We start from the raw sequence: 13,564 nt of genomic DNA on the forward strand, positions 1-13,564 counted from the left end.
TTTACTGGCATCCTCTTCATGTGACCAAACCATTTCAATCTTGATATCTGAATCTTATTGAGGAGAGAATCATCTATTCCTACTTCTCTAATTTTCTCATTCCTAATCTTGTCTTTCCCGGTTTTCTGGAGTCTTTCCCGGTTTTCTGGATCATAGTGCGTAGGAATTTCATTTCAGCTGCCTGAAGTTTGGAATTATCTCTATTCGTCAGTGTTGTGGTTTCGAGACTGTATGTAAGAATTGGTGTATAATAGGACTTGTACAATGTCATTTTTGTTTTCATGGGTATTTGCTCACCCCACAGCAGGTGGCTTACCTGGTGGTAAAATTGTGTTGCCTTATTGATTCGATTGTTCACCTCATGTTTTGCTAGGTTGTCATTTGATATAATGCTACCCAAGTATTTGAAAACTGGAACGCTGTCCAGTTGAGCTTCATTTAACATGACTATTGGTTCTGCTCCTTCCCCATACACTTTCATCACCACCGTCTTGGTCTTGCTGATGTTTAAACCATATTTCTTAAACTCCTCATTCCAGCTTTGTATTCTCTCTTCCAATTCCTCTTCTGAGTCACTCCAGATCACAACATCATCTGCAAATGTGAAGGCTTTGATATCTCCATGTTCTTTCCTTTTAACAGATTTCATTCCTACATCCATTACAATAATAAATAGAAGTGGTGACAATGAGCTGCCCTGCTGCACTCCTCTCTTTGTTTCAAACCAGTCCGACAAACCACATCCTACTTGAATACAGCTTCTGTTCCCACTATACAACATTTTCACTTTGTCTATGAGGCTGTCTCGCACTTGAAGTTCTTTAATGCATTGCCAAATTCTTTCCCTTGGTGCACTATCGTATGCTTTCTCAATGTCCAAAAGTATTAGAAATAAAGGCTCGTTCTTCTCCCAGTATTTTTCCATTAGCATCCTAATTGCAAATATAAGGTCCGTAGTTGACCTTCCTGGTCTGAAACCATACTGCTCTTCTTCCAAAATTGGTTCAACAATATCTCTGATTCTGGTCTCTATTATTTTTTCCAATATTTTCAGGACATGAGACAGTAGTGTGATACCACGGTAATTAGTACATTTTCGTCGGCTTCCTTTCTTGAACAGAGGTACAATGATGCCCATCTTCCAGTCCTCAGAAATAGTATTTTCCTCCCATATCTTGTTGAGCAGTCTGTAGAGCCATTGGATTCCTGGAATTCCCGCTGCTTTCAGCATATCTGCACTTAGTTCATCTATGCCCACTGCCTTTCCTTTCTTCATGCTCTTGAGCGCATTTTCAACCTCAAGCCACGTAATTGGTGGTTCAGTTGTGGGTCCTCGACTTGGCTCTCCTCTATCCGTTGTTATGTTTTCTGTATCTCCATTCAGAAGCTTTTCGAAATAGATCTTGAGTTCTTGTTTAATTTCTCCCTCTTCTTGTGCCAGAGTTCCATCATCACATTCTATTGCTTTTATGGTCTCTTGATCCCTTCGCTTGTTTTCTCACTACTCTGTATAGCAATTTCATATTTCCTCTACTCTACTGTCCTCTTCCAGTTTGTCTGCAAACTCATTCCATTTCTTCTCTTTTTCTTCCCTTACAATGTTCTTTACAGCAAGTTTCTTGTTCCTGTATACTCCTTGAAGTCTTTGTATTTCTTGTTCATTTCGTTCTTATCCCTGTTTTTGTTTTTCATTGTCCAGTGCCTTCTTTATTTGGTTTCTTTCTTTCACTGCTGTTTTCACTCTATCATTCCACCATGGTGTCTCCTTTTTTCTTTTGATAGAACTTGTAACTCCACATAGGTTTTTGGCTTCTCCCACAAAGGTGTCTTTGAAGGCCTTCCATTCTTCATTAACGCTGGTTACTTCACACTTCGGCAAACTCTGTTGTACTTAATATGTTTCTTTTATCACTTGCTTAAAGGCCTATGTTTTCCAAAAGCTCCTATTACCATATAACAAGCCATTAATCAGTTTCTCTTCCATGGCTCAACACATGACAGACTTAAAACATAATTTTACATCAATTGACCAAGATCTAAGCATATTAAAAGTGGATAAGAAGGGCACCATGCTCAACATATTGGAGAACTGTTACATTCATTTAGAACAGTACTTTAACCCTAACTATAATATTAATTAAATAAATGAAAAATCTAATATTCTATTTGATATAATCATTCCTATATACACAAAGTATAAACAGAAAGAAAGACATATAAATATGTGTGCATATGTCTTCCAATTGTAGCGTGGCTGAAGATGACCAAATATATATGCAGTCAAAACCAGTCCCAGTTTTATAAGACAATATACAAGCTTATGGTATTGATGGGTGGATCCTGTATCCTTCTCTACCCTTTGATAGTGATCAGTTGTCAATACGGACCATAATGAACTCTCAACTTATGATTCCTGATATTTTGTTGAGACAACTGTTTTGGTGTTATCCGTTGGGCATTATGGGAATTATCAGTGCAGCAGCGCTCTAGCCCGGTGGATTGAGGATGCCGTTACTATACTCACTTTTCAACTTGGATTCAGTTTAATCAATGTGCAATAAATAGTACAATACGATAACAACAAGCATAGCATCAAACACCATTAAAGATCAAAAAAGGAATGAGATATGAGAATAAGAAGCAGTTATTTTTGTGAAGGTGAAATATTTTGGACATAAAATTTAAACTAGAAAAGCTGGGCTGAGTGGTAAGTTCGATCCTGGCTCAGTCCGGTGGTATTTGAAGGTGCTCAAATACGTCAGCCTCGTGCCGGTAGATTTACTGGCGCGTAAAAGAACTTCTGCAGAACTAAATTCTGGCACCTCGGCATCTCCAAAAACCATGAAAGTAGTTAGTGGGACGTAAATCCTATAACATTATTATCATTAAATTAGGGTGTTAACACGTAATCAGTCCTACAATAATTTATATTTATATTTAATGCGCACAATGTGCAAAGAATTAATTTACAAAACATTAACCTTTGATACAAAATTTCACCAGTGATTCCGATCGCTGTTTACAACTTTAAACATGGTTCCTAGTACAGTGTGCACCACATCTTGAACATACACAGTTCAAACCTGGCTCATAGTAATGCTTTATATTACATAATTTTGAAAGAAAACATCAGACTCTTCCTATACTGTGTTAAAAGTCTCACAAGCCATTATAAAAACATTAAACACACAAGAACACTGTGCGTAAAAGTAATAGTAGATTATTTTAAATGGCTGAGTTCTCAGCTCACACTCTGACACTACCATGTGCGGACATTCTGCCTATACCAAATGGCGGAGAACGTTGGTCTGAGTTTTAATTAATTTTGTCGGACAAACACCAAATGTGTCACAAGATGTCTTTAACATGCCGACATCATACGACATGGAAAAGAGACAACCTCAGCTGGTTTCGAACCCAGAGACCACCGATTAAAAGAGGGAACTAAGTGCCACATGACTAGATCTTCTAGGGTGTGTGATTCTTTTTTTAAAAAAAATACTATGTAAACCAACAGAACGTGCACAGTGATCCTGATCATTGAAGCAAGAGAAAAGGACAACAGTAAATGATGATCCAACACAAGTAATACAGTCACGTTGCACGCTGAACAAGTGTACAGTAATGGAACTATTGGGAGGGAAAACCAAGCCTAAGTACTGCGCTGGCCTTGTGCTTCCCATCCCTATGAAACATCCAACCAATGAGTAACTCCACAAACATGCTTAATCGAATACAGATAATCCCAAATATCGCACATTAATACAACAGTCGAGGCAAACTCCAAATCTTGCCAGCTCGTCATATTTCCTTACAATAACAGCAGGTACAATCAAAAGTAATACATTTATAAAATGCAAAACAAAGAATCAATGTATAATAAAAACAGCCAACCTGACCTACAACATTAAAACAAGCAAATGTTTTCGGACAGGTCAGAATGGTTATACGTCCCTGATTAAAGCTAACTCTGTCCAGCAGAGCCTCATAGAACTTTGACCATCACGAGGCTGAGCGCCGAGCCACATGCCAGACCTACACCGAGGAATGCTGCCATCATAGAGGATGCTGTCTCTTGCTCTGTTGAGTCGACAACTCTGTAACAGTATCATACATACTAATATTATCATTCTACAATCGTACATCAAATAGTTAGGTAAAAATAAACTTTAAAAAAAATTAAGTTGAGAGAGAGGTTCTCTATTTTAGAGTATATACATACTGTTTAAAGTTATAAACTTCATTATGGTTCCTTTTCACAAAAGTTGAAACTTCAGTGCATTACAATGTGTATGCTTCAGAAATGTGTTGAAACTGTACAATATACACTTTGTAGAACCCTCACTGAAATTTCAACTTTTGTATATACATACTGGCCAAAATATAAGACAGCCTCACATAACATGACCCTAAATTTCTTATTTATATCGTGTCAGAAGCATACATAAGTTTAAAATTAAAGATAAGGAAAAACATAAAACATAATATAAATACTCCAATGGCGAAGAGCCACATTAAACTATGTGAGCCCAAAACCTTGCAACATCAAGTGCATTTGGCTTCGCTTTAACCAGGTCTTCTGTTGTGCAGCTGAATGGGCATGAACTGCATTGCAGCAAATGGGCTGTGGTCTGCTCTTCTCTACATACACACAAGGTACTGTCCACTTCGAAACCCCATTTCTTCTGGTTTACCCTGCACCGCGTAACACCAGAGCGCAGTCTGTTCAGTGCTCTCCAATTCACCCAATCTGTAACATGGCCAGGAGGGAGTTCCTCTTTTGGGACCCTAAATTTCTGGCAGGTATTTACAAGAAAAAATGAATAATTAAAGTAATTATAACATATTCAAGCTCTCCTATAACTAAGATAATTTGAACATTTTACTATGTAATACTGACGGGCGACCAATTTATCACCGTAATTTGCCAGGAGACGTGCAATAGTAGTACAATGTCGTAAAAACAGTGCACCACTTCACAGTTGCCTTAAGTCCATTTAACAGAACAATTAACTCGTACGGCGCATCCACTGTCTTCATTCTCGCAATCTTGTGGCTTATAGGATATCAGTAGTTTAGTTTTTCTGCCTATCAATTTTGTTCAGTTTTCCTGGTGTAGATTCTTTGCAAGCTTTCCTTGATGCTCCAGCATCTTTTAGTTTTCTTTGTCTTTCCACCAACGTTGTACGTTATATTCTTAGTAAGTTATGCCTAGCGTAAAACCTGCAGTTTGCTCTGCACTCTCCTTTCCACACAGTCTGCTGCAGTGACAGAAACTGAATGCATTAACGCCAACAGTAGATCACAAGCCACAAATTATGAAAGAAAAAAAATCGCTTAACGCATGAAATTTTGATTTATTCATGATCTTTTGCTCGGGTGCAAGTAGTGTAGCATAAGCCAGTATATAGAGGGCTGTTAGCTATCTCTGCTGATGATTTCATGATCATGTAATTCCTGAAAATCCTTTCCACCACACATCTCAGTGATCACTCTACACTGCAGGAGACTCTGGTATTTTATTTACTCAGAAGCTATACAAATTTTAACATTAAATAATAGTGTAAAATAATGGAATATTACAAAATTAAATAATTCCATCTCTAAGAGAAAATTAATGCCCAGAATCGGGCAAGTGAGACCTCAATAACTCTCCATCACTGCATGACACAGGATCTCCAGGTTAACCAGTCCAGAGTACATCCAGCAGGTTTGAAAAGGGTCAGATCTGGCAGCCCACAGTTGTTTTTGGACACTTTAAGGAGTTAAAATGAGGAAACTTTTCCTGTATTTCAACCTAGATCTTGGTGGTTGATGACCATGGAGTGGGTGTAACTGATTTATTTCACAATTCTTTCTCTTAGCATCTGCAGCTACTTTCCACCGTATATCAGATAGTGCAATACACACAGTGATCAGCCTGGCAGTTTCAGCGGAGTTATGCCACACAGGACACGCATACTGCCCTGCAGAGAAACAGTGTGCCATGGCGGAAGTTCTGATTACTTGAGGTTGGGCTCCCCAATCACCGCCAGTGACTTTCCGAATGATGTTACTTCGGGCTGACTCTGGTGTAATACTCCACTTGACAGGCATTCCAAGGCCCATCTATGGTATGAGGTTGTCTGCTTCCTGATGTCCTATGGAGGTATCCAAATGACAAAGTCCAAAGGGAAAGCAGCTGATGACATGAATAGCACGTTTCCAATCGTGCCAGAAACAGCCAGGTTGAAGCAGAGGTGTGAATGGACACACTCAAATATTCTTCGTCATTGTACCATAAAGAACTGAGATCTCGGAATGATAAATTGGACTCAGAACATTAGTTTGATAGGCAGTGTTCTCGCTAGGACCTTCTTAATGTGCGCACTGCCCTGCTGTTTTTGCTAACATAACTAGATATGTGCTAGTTACATAATATTAATACATATGAGTCATTGGGTGCTCCAAATTAAAACGTAAATACTGTAAAACTGTTTATTTAAATGATAAATCTTCATTACTGTCAGCATAATTGCATCAATTACATCAGAGTTTAAATGTTTAGGTTGACTATCATGTAGTAACGTGTGTCATGCGCGAGCGGTGTCTCCCGGTGTTAAATAATTATGAACGAGCAGTAGAACACTAGAAGTTCAAAATACTCTGTTATACCTTGTTTGTGATAATAACACTAAAGTAGTTAAATTTTACAGTTAATGTTTGTATGTCCGATATTATTGTTATTACCGTAAGGGGAATAAATTAAAATTTTATCATATTAATTTTTTACATAGTATTCTCTGCCCAGCTGACAAAAATTTCTGGAGAGAACACTGACAGGAATTGGAGTTTTCTTTCACATTTTTGGCTACTGGACAAATTTCTAACTTGCCATTACAGAAATACCGAGCAATCACCATAAATCTTTAGAAAAAATTTTCCTGCACATGTCATATTAACTTTGATAAAATTTTTCCTCCTTGATCAGTAAAAAATGTGAAATGGCGTATGGCTTTTAGTGCCGGGATGTATCCAAGGACTTCGGCTCGCCAGGAGCAGGTCTTCTGATTTGACGCCCATTGGCAACTTGGGCGTTGTGATGAGGATGAAATCACGATGAAGACGACACATACAGCCAGTCCCCGTGCCAGGGAAATTAACCAATTATGGTTAAAATTCCTGACCCTGCCAAGAATCAAACAAGGGACCCCTGAGACCAAAGGCCAGCACGCTAACCATTTAGCCATGGAGCCGGACTCCTTGATCAGTAGAAAATAGCAATGTGCTTCAATCTACCACCTATAAGATGCTGTTCATACACGTTCCTACAATTTTTTGTTCTTTCTGGGAAGTGGTAAGGCAGTAGCTTGTGTGTACAGGTGTTGAAGTGATTTTCTAAATTAAAGGCCCAGCTGATTGTGGTGGTGACAGTATATGCAGATATGCAATAGAACTCTTCAACTTTGAAATTAGTCTCATTCAGGCTTTACACATAAGAGACACCGTTCCTGGAAACAAAACCACACTTCTATGATGCTGCTGTAGCTGTACATTGCATCAGAAAGGGCAATACAGAACCCTTCCCAATGCGGCTCGGTTTTCTTGGGCATTCATCGCAAGACAATTTCATGCTCAATGCATCAATGAACACGAGACTACAATTACCAGGCTATGCATATTCACCTTGGCACACAGATGAGGGTGATGTTTGCCAGGTAACCATTGGAGATGGCGAACAAGACGATGATGAGGATGTAGTACAAGTCCGAGCCGATCATGATGGGAAGATGGTGACGAGGTTGAGCATTACACAGTAACAGCAGGGGAATGAACACCACTCGCAGAGTAGACAGGAGACCCACAAGCCAGGCGCTTCCCCGCGGCTGAAACGGCCACATTTCATTAGCACTCACAAGAAAAAGACAACTTGGGTGAATTATCTTAACCTAAATTTAATGGCAATAATTAATTGGTGACGTCTTGAGGCAGTTAGCTGACGATGACAGGTCCAGTTCAGTAAAACACTTTTACCGAAAATAAGAATTTAACATTCTACAAATCAATCAATCAATCAATCAATCAATCAATCAATCAATCAATCAATCAATCAATCAATCAATCAATCAAGTCTTTTCTTACACAAAGAACTTGAAAGTTTATAGAACATTTCCCTTGACAAATCATTCCAATCCCTAATTCCTCTTCCTATATATGAAAATATGCCCAACTTCATCTCTTCAACTTTTAAAAGCTCTGCAGCATCTTGTCTCTTTACTCTTAGCCCAAAGTTGGCAACATCGCTACTCCTTTGCTGGAAATCCCAGTTTTTGTATCATGTACTGGTGAGACTTATACGTCCTCTCCTTTAGATTCTTACTTCAACCCTTAAAGATCTGGAATCTTTATTTACAATTCAGTTTATGTGATTACACACTTACAACGATATCAGCCCTTTAACACAGTAATTAAAACGGAGAGGACTTACAATCTTACTTTTCACCGTGTTTACCATCTGCCGTCCATCTTACAACTTTGTTCAGGTCTTTTTGCAATTGCTCACAATCTTGTAACTTCTTTATTACTCTATACAACATCCACAAAAGGCCTTATCTGTTATAACAGTTCTTTACGCAACACCTTGCAGAGCACATCTCTTAATCGCTACAGGATTAGATTAAGATTCATTTATTCTAATTCTCTGAGTTCTATTTTCTAGAAATTTAGCCATCCACTCAATTACTCTTTTGCCTAGACCAATAACCCTCATTTCTGTCAGTAGTCTTGCCTGATGTATCCTATAATGATGATGATGCTTGTTGTTTAAAGGGGCTTAACATATAAAGGTCTTGATAGCATACCTGCCAACTTTCAAAAAGAGAAATCCGGAAGATCGTAAAGTGGAAATTTTTTAACAACACGCGCATGCGTCGCAAAGTCTTGAGACATCATGAAAAACGACGACAAGGGGGGAGATTATAAACAATACTAATACAAGTCAAATGTATGTTATGATCACCCCTGAAATTTACTTACACAAAGTTACATCTTGATGAGTGCTCATCTGTTTCCACTTAACACTGGGAACACTTTCCATGATCGTATAAAGCAAGGAAAGAAAGCAGAATATGCCTCCCTAAAAGACTGATAATATCCTTTCTTAGTTTAACTCGTTATGAACACCACTAAAGATACTAAATTGCTTACAAATTCGTCACACAATTCCATGAGTTTCAGAACAACTGCCAATATTACTCACACCCACACACAAACAGAGCCTTTCACAGCTGCTATGAAGCATGACGCAGTTACTAAAGTTGTTATATATAAATTCACAGCCTGCTACTTTTCTATGGATTTCTTTTCTTCAAAATCACAGCCTGCTACTTGCTTGGGACCATCTCAGTGAATGAAGTAGCAGTTGAGGTCAAACAGGTGACAAAAGCATGGTGATAATCGATAATGTGATTATCGATACATTTGCCGGTCTAATTTCAAACACTGCATCTCGTATTACCAGCTACTATCGAAAGTCAAACAAATCCGATTTGACCACAGAAAGCGAAACCAAGCGCGGATATTCAAAATCCGTACAATAACGTTGTTCATCAGTACAACCATAAAACACACTCAAAATCCGTACACTTTACGGAAAAACCGGAATGCTTGGCAGATATATGATAGGTCAATAGTGGTACAGTCCATTTGACCCCCTGAATGTAAAATTTCTGCTATATCCTGTTGGAATCCTGTAAGTTGAGCCTCCCTGGAGTAACCTTTCCTCAACCTGAACTACCACCTTTCAAAGCAGTAATTTTGCAAACATGTCTATAATTTTACCCTTTCCTTTGTACACTGGGAGCAACTCTTCATTCATATGGTATAGTTCCTTCATGCAAACAGTAATAAAATAAATACTTCAGATATTGTACTCATCCCAATACATTGCTTTTAACATATCCCCAGAAATCTTATGAATTCCAGCTGCTTTCATAGCTTTCAACTTTTGTAAATAAACAGGTATTTTACTAACACGTACACTTCACTGAATGAATATATCAAATTATTATTAGGGTTTTAACCTCTTAACATGAAAGCCCGAATATACTCGGGGTTTTATACATTTATATAAAATAAAATCCCGAGTATACTCGGGAATGTCGCTCATTGATCGGTAACTAATTTAAAAGCCTGAATATACTCGTTTCTTTTAGTTTCTCAATATTTCTGCCAAATATTTATGAAATTATTACTTCAGGGTCCTATTTTTGCAAACAGATGTCTCTGACTCAACCGTAGTGGATGTCGGTGACTCAGGCAGTTCGTTTTCGCGGCTTTCCCGCCCGATGTAGCATTGTGTGTTGATCCTTGTTTTAGGGCATTTCACACAGCCACAAACATATGAACAGTATTGAGTGTCATGTTGTATTACTTGCCATCTGTTTAGTGCTGAGTTATTTATTTTAGAACCCGTAAAAAATATAACGAGTATACTCGGGATTTTAAAACAAGAACTTTTCGGTGGCTTATATTTCATTGTTAAGTTCGGAAAATATATTTTCATTGTTACCACTGTCATTAGTTTTCAATAAATAGCCCATTTTAACAATTAAAAAATTAGGTAAAAAAAGATCACAATTTTGTAAATAATTGGTATGTTAAGAGGTTAATACTTCTATATCGTTTATAAAGGAAGCTAAAATATTTAGCATTAAAATGTTGGTCACTTATTTATAGATCGGGCAAGTTGGCCGTGCCGTTAAGGTTGCGCAGCTGTGAGTTTGCATCCGGGAGATAGTGGGTTCGAATCCCTCTGTCAGCAGCCCTGAAGATGGCTTTCTGTGGTTTCCCATTTTCACACCAGGCAAATGCTGGGGCTGAACCTTAATTAAGGCCATGACCGCTTCCTTCCCATTCCTAAGCCTTTCCTATCCCATCATCGCCATAAGGCCTCTCTGTGTCGCTGCGACGTAAAGCAAATAGCAAACTCATTTATAAATGTGGTTGGTACGTGTTAATATAATCTTGTATTAACACAAACGAGGAGGCTGATTAGAATTACTCTTTTGTCCGGCTGTGACACTTCTAATACTATAGGCCTTATAACCAGCTTGACATGACGTCATAAAAAGATAAAAATTTCATTGTTCCGTATTGAAATTATTGATGTTAAAAATTAAATAACTGGAAAGGAGGTTCAACCTATTCAATACTCAAAAGAAAGAAACGTAGCAATCACATTTCTATTTAAATGGGACCGGTTTCGACCTTAGTCTAGGTCATCATCAGCCATAAAAAACATGTAAAATGTTTATGAATGTTGGAGGTCAGTTTCAAACTCTGTTAGGCACAAAGACACGACACCACATTCTGTCCTGCACAAAGTCACAACACTACCAATCAACATGCGAAGATCAAAAAGGCTTGAATTCGCAGACGAACAAATCAGTAGTAGAAAGCCGCCAGCTCCCGGTGACCAGCGCGGCACACTCAAGGTCACGCGCTGCGGCCAAACACCAAAGTAGAGTGGAGAACGTTTCGAAGGTCCAGAACCTTTCACGGCTGCGGGAAGCCAAGTATGTATATAAAAATATACGACGCCAATTAGTACAACCAAATGAGCACCCGTACTCCAGTTAAGTTCTTGGTAAACAGTTGACTTGAAAAAACAATTGTAGAGAGAAGAAAAAAATGTAGTAAAAAGCGCAATATCGGAAAACAAATGAAAACTTATATGCACAGTGCGCTATTTTTAAAAAGAAAAAATTTTTTTTTTAGGTTATGATTGAAGTAGTCGAAGTTGGCGCAAGACAAAAATATTTTTTGAAAGAGGAGAATAAATTAAACGAGGAAGAGTGATAGTGAAATAAGAGAAAGAATAAAAGAAATTGAAGTTAGATGGTAATGAGGAAAGATAAGATAGGGAAATGAAGGGGGGGTAGTTTAAGGTGGGTTAGGAGGGTGGGTTATTGGAGGTAGAAAATGTGGGTGGGAACTATGTAAGACATGGAAAATAGAATTGGGGTTTTGGAATTTGGAATTTTTGAGAAGAAGAATTAGGAAGTCAAAAAGGATATTGGGTTTTTCAGAAATGTCGTTTAAATTGAAATTAGGGTTGAAGTACTGATCAAGGTGGATAAAGCAATTTTCAGTAATGTTTAAGTGGGGGCCTTTGTCAATGATTTTAAGTATGTTTATGTCATTGTCAATACTGGTGAAACTATGTTTGGAGTCTTGTATGTGCTGTCCTATGGCAGAGAATCTGTTGTATTTAATGGCGTTGACATGTTCAGAGTACCTGATATTGAAGTTGCGGCCAGTTTGTCCGACGTAGGAGGAACTGCAGTTGTTGCATTTAAATCTGTATACACCAGATTTAGAAAAAGCATTAGACTTATTTAGAGATTTAGAGTTGTGTAAGATATCAAGACTTCTATTGTTAGTTCTAAAAGAAATTTTCATATTATGTTTTTAAAGGTACTAGTTATTTTATAAGCATCCTGAGTAAAAGTGAAGGTGGAAAAAGCAGTTGGTTTTATTGTGTCTTTAGATAAAGTGGTTTTTGGACGGTGTTTGAATTTGTTGATGATGCGGTTAATGAAGGCATTCTGGCATTCTTGCTGAAATTTACCTCGACTTCTTAGAAAACACAAGAATTAATAATAATAATAATTTCTCCAACATCCTCTTTTGGGCGAGATATGTCGACGACACATTGGTAATATTAAATGAGGAATCAACCAACGCAGCCTCTACACTTCTTCATCTCAACAACTTAGACTCTAACATTAAATTCACACTCGAATCAGAACACAACCAAACTCTTAATTTTCTAGACCTAACTATTACTAGACATCCTTCTTCTTTATCTTACAAAATTTTCAGAAAACCAACCCTAACAGCAACTACAATAAGACAAGATTCTTCGCACCCCCAAGCTCATAAACGTGCTACTTATAACAGCTTAATTTTTCGTGCCTTCAACACCCCTATGTCCAAAAAAGATTTAAATAATGAATTAAACACCATCCGCAACATTGCTAAATTGAATGGCTTTAACAACTCCTTCATTAACCGCATCATCAACAAATTCAAACACCGTCCAAAAACCACTTTATCTAAAGACACAATAAAACCAACTGCTTTTTCCACCTTCACTTTTACTCAGGATGCTTATAAAATAACTAATATCTTTAAAAAACATAATATGAAAAATTCTTTTAGAACTAACAATAGAAGTCTTGATATCTTACACAACTCTAAATCTCTAAATAAGTCTAATGCTTTTTCTAAATCTGGTGTATACAGATTTAAATGCAACAACTGCAGTTCCTCCTACGTCGGACAAACTGGCCGCAACTTCAATATCAGGTACTCTGAACATGTCAACGCCATTAAATACAACAGATTCTCTGCCATAGGACAGCACATACAAGACTCCAAACATAGTTTCACCAGTATTGACAATGACATAAACATACTTAAAATCATTAACAAAGGCCCCCTCTTAAACATTACTGAAAATTGCTTTATCCACCTTGATCAGTACTTCAACCCTAATTTCAATTTAAACGACATTTCTGAA

At 37.7% G+C, this 13,564-nt stretch overlaps 1 protein-coding gene across 3 annotated transcripts in view; it reads right to left on the reverse strand.

Moving 5' to 3' along the window:
* Nucleotides 1-1,604: 1,604 nt before the first annotated feature.
* Nucleotides 1,605-13,564, reverse strand: part of Ent1 (Equilibrative nucleoside transporter 1) — a 103,887-nt gene continuing 91,927 nt past the window's right edge. For all 3 annotated transcript variants that reach the window (XM_067154100.2, XM_067154101.2, XM_067154102.2), the window contains 2 exons: nucleotides 7,666-7,865; nucleotides 1,605-4,097 (listed from right to left, as the gene is read on the reverse strand). In XM_067154100.2, coding sequence (XP_067010201.2) covers nucleotides 3,986-4,097; nucleotides 7,666-7,865 — 312 coding nt within the window. In that variant the 3' untranslated portion in view covers nucleotides 1,605-3,985. The remainder of the gene's footprint in view (nucleotides 4,098-7,665; nucleotides 7,866-13,564) is intronic.

The sequence above is a fragment of the Anabrus simplex genome, chromosome 9 (assembly GCF_040414725.1).
Source record: "Anabrus simplex isolate iqAnaSimp1 chromosome 9, ASM4041472v1, whole genome shotgun sequence".
NCBI classification, from domain to species: Eukaryota; Metazoa; Arthropoda; class Insecta; order Orthoptera; family Tettigoniidae; genus Anabrus; species Anabrus simplex.